The 3,371-nt window shown below is 34.3% G+C and overlaps 1 protein-coding gene across 2 annotated transcripts; it reads right to left on the minus strand.

The window, feature by feature from the left end:
* Positions 1-1,027: 1,027 nt before the first annotated feature.
* On the minus strand, positions 1,028-1,959 carry LOC108561452 (flightin). 2 transcript variants are annotated; one of them, XM_017919391.1, is made up of 3 exons: positions 1,856-1,959; positions 1,557-1,803; positions 1,028-1,498 (listed from the first exon to the last, which is right to left on the minus strand). In XM_017919391.1, exons 2-3 carry the CDS (start codon positions 1,790-1,792, stop codon positions 1,210-1,212), a joined length of 525 nt encoding a protein of 174 aa, XP_017774880.1. In that variant the 5' UTR covers positions 1,793-1,803; positions 1,856-1,959; the 3' UTR covers positions 1,028-1,209. The 2 variants fall into 2 exon arrangements, with proteins under 2 accessions (XP_017774880.1, XP_017774881.1); XM_017919392.1 differs by having other exon boundaries at positions 1,852-1,948.
* Between the last annotated feature and the right edge of the window lie 1,412 nt (positions 1,960-3,371).

Genomic DNA, 3,371 nt, shown 5'->3' on the forward strand with positions numbered 1-3,371 from the left:
ATATTGGCTGTAGGTCTTTCCCTCCCAATGACAAATATCATCTAAGTATTTAAAAATACTTTCTTTTATATTAAATTAATCTATTGATTGAATTAGGAAATGTTAGTATAGTAAATATAATATAGTTATGTAAAGTATTGAAATAAATAAATTATCTCCAAATTTCTTTGCTTATTTATTTTTTTGTTCATAATCCTTAATATATAAATATCTTATTCAGAATATGCTTTTATATGAGTATATTAAAGAGGATAAGTTCATAACCAATATATAAAAAATAATGTTGTCTATATAACATTCAGTGAAGAAGATTATTTAAAATTGTATATCAATATTCTCGTTCGATTTATCTACATATGAATCTTTACATTCCACTTTAATTTCAGTAATTTTGTGCCACTGCACACGTTGGTTGTATTTTTTGTGTACTTGGAAATGGTAATATTTCCAATAGAAACGTATGTAAATTTTCGATTTACGCTCGCATCAATATATTTAAATGGCGATGTGCCCTCGTGCCCATTTATATTCAGCCGAATTGAAAAGATTTTAACAACGTGCTGCATAAATATTTGAGAATATTGGAGTGATGGCGCGAAAATATTGCATTTTGTACATGCGAATAATATTTCCAGTTGAAGTTAGAGCAACCGCAACGAGTGATGAAAATCCGCATTGTTTATGCATTTTGTTTAGTTTTTTTTTAAGAATTACAAGAGTAATTAAAGGTAACGTGCATCAGTGAATGCTTTGGCGCAAGGCCAAAACTATCTCAATAAGGATTTTAGGAATCCTTTCCGAGTAATTGCTCTTACGACAGAAGCGATATAATCTGAGGCAGTAAAGAATGTGTCCGATCTATTTGTCGCTTATTAACGTATATTAAAGAGACGTTCTGGACATCTGGGAGCCCCTGATCATGGGTATTTTAACAATGCTCTGGTAATGCTAAAAATAGGTTGAGGATCTAGTAGGAATGTCTAAGAGTAATTAATCTTCTTTTGACAGAGAACGAGAAAGAACTATAAACTGTTAATGAAATTCCTTATTTTATTATAGTACTTATTTACATACATTATGCGATTTAAATTTTATCCTTTCTTTGAAACAAACTCAGCAATGAAAATGATGTTCGTTAAATGGCTTATCACAACTATGTCTTTTTTTTTAAACTAAATATTCTCTAAGTAGCTTTGAAACAAGCAGTCACTACATGATGGATGAATATTTGCGATTAAAATATTCCCTAGTATGGTAATGGTAGAATGCCCCGGTGAGACGCATTTTGGTTTCCAACTTTTTGTCTTCGTCCAGCCTTCTGAAGAATTCGCACCTATTAGAATTGCTGCTGTAGGTCCTCAGCGCTCTTTCGGCCCATGTTTGGGGTCTTGGGATGTCACGGGATAGTCCCCTTTGCCTCTTGTCCAAGAAGTCAATTACATCATCGTAATAATTATGTCTGTAGTCGAACAAATATTTGTATTGCAAGAATTTAGGCCTGAAAACAGCGAAGTTTAGAATCGACGTTTGTGATTGATTTAGTCAGTATTTCTCACCTGATCCAATGCCTGCAAAGCAAAAGCTTGTCGGGGTCAAGAAATTCGGCTTCTTCGTACTCCTCTGGTGGAGCTTCCTCAGCTGGTTTCGGTTCTTCTACTGGTGGTGGTGGAGGAGCAGCTGCACCTTTCTTTCCTTTCTTCGCGGTTTCGGCCTTCTTCACGAGCGACACTGGCTCTGGCGGTGGTGCATCATCGTCGCCTGCTCCAAACCAGTCGCCAGCATCATCATCCATAATATCAGATCCTGAACAAATCAAAGAGTGAGCAACCGGAGACTAAAAATGATCGGCACTTACAAAAGTCGCGAGGTATATCACTTATGTACTGGAGACCTTTGCAAAGTCTGATGATCTAACTGTACGACAGTTTTAAACGGGACCAAAATCGTCCCCGCCTCCCCACACCTTGCCAATCACAAACACACCAGCGTTCTTTCTTTATTTATAATCTGTCCTGTGTTCACTTTATTGTATCTTTTCTTTCTCTCGTCGCCAATGTCCGTTTGTGACTCTTGACCAAAGGCTTAAATATAACATTGCAGGACCCTGTAGGGTCAACGTTAACTGATAGTTTGAGGTAGCCATGGAAATGATTCATGAATTTCGACACTTTCCCTGAAACTTTCGATTTCGTGCAATAGGAGAAGAAAAACAATCGCATTCATTGTTTTCTAAATGCTACTAAAAATAAGCGATACCCCACTGACACGCATTGTTTTTGCCATTTCCATTCGGGTTATCCTTGAAGGAAAATTCCCGAGGCTTATTTGATCGTGTATATCCCTAATCTAAAAACCCCAATACCGATCTTAATGTCAATAAAGCAATTAATCGTACATCGCCGTTGACGGTTTTTGGCAGGTGCTTTATTTGTGTCTCCAGCTCACACATAAATAGTCAGGTTGGAACGTTTGGCTGCCACACACATCGGGCTACAATGGGAGATAATACAACATCAGGAAATAAACATATCTGCACGGGTCATCATTTACACACGCACATTATTATTTTATTGTCCTGGAAAACCTGGCTTAACATTCCACATAGCTTTTGCATTGTATTGGCCGGAATGTGTACCAGATTATAATAATATCCGAACACAACAACTATTTTCCGCAATTCATTTACCTGAGTCAGCTGAAGTGACATAATTTACCGCACCTAATATTCACTATTATTAGGAATAGTAAATAGTACACTTAAAAATAACGAATACTAGAAACTTCTATGTTTACAAACGTTTGCAAAGATGATTCAAAGAAAGTACCTTTAAATAGTTAACATTAAATCAATATTATAAATAAAACATACGAATATACATAACCTAACCAAAAAAGTTCTTGCGTTTTTTTTTTCATATAGATTGTCATGAATCATTTTTGAGTTGATTGGACTTGTTTATATAGTGTCATCTACTCTTTCATTTCATCCATTCTAATTTAGCAGTAATTGTTCAAATCATATTTAAAAATAATTTTAAATGACAACAAATAAAACTTTAATTCGAGTTTGTTTACTTTATAAATCGGCACCAAAGCTGCTGAGACGGCGAGATAAATATGTATTGAGTTCGGATAACCTGCTGTAAGTGATACAATAGCACAGAAGTAATTTAATTTATTGATTACATAATGAACTGGCTTTATCTATAAAATAATTTTAAAAAATATTTTAATTTCAATTAATTTCCCGAGAATACCGAAATTATAGAAAGTTAAATTAAGAGATACTCAATATGTATAAAACTTCCATGTTTTCCTTTCATAAAGTTTTGTAATAGACAAATTGAATAAAATTTATAAATATGAAAAAA

This window comes from Nicrophorus vespilloides, unplaced genomic scaffold (genome assembly GCF_001412225.1).
Source record: "Nicrophorus vespilloides isolate i.1.1-1 unplaced genomic scaffold, Nicve_v1.0, whole genome shotgun sequence".
In the NCBI taxonomy this organism is placed as follows: Eukaryota; Metazoa; Arthropoda; class Insecta; order Coleoptera; family Silphidae; genus Nicrophorus; species Nicrophorus vespilloides.

What these genes read in the sequence shown, in the direction of transcription:
- LOC108561452 (XM_017919391.1), bottom strand. Translation starts at nt 1,792, where the DNA reads ATGGATGATGATGCTGGCGACTGGTTTGGAGCAGGCGACGATGATGCA. An exon ending in CTTTGCAGGCATTGGATCAG is followed by an intron (nt 1,499 to 1,556) that starts GTGAGAAATACT and finishes CGCTGTTTTCAG; the next exon opens with GCCTAAATTCTTGCAATACA.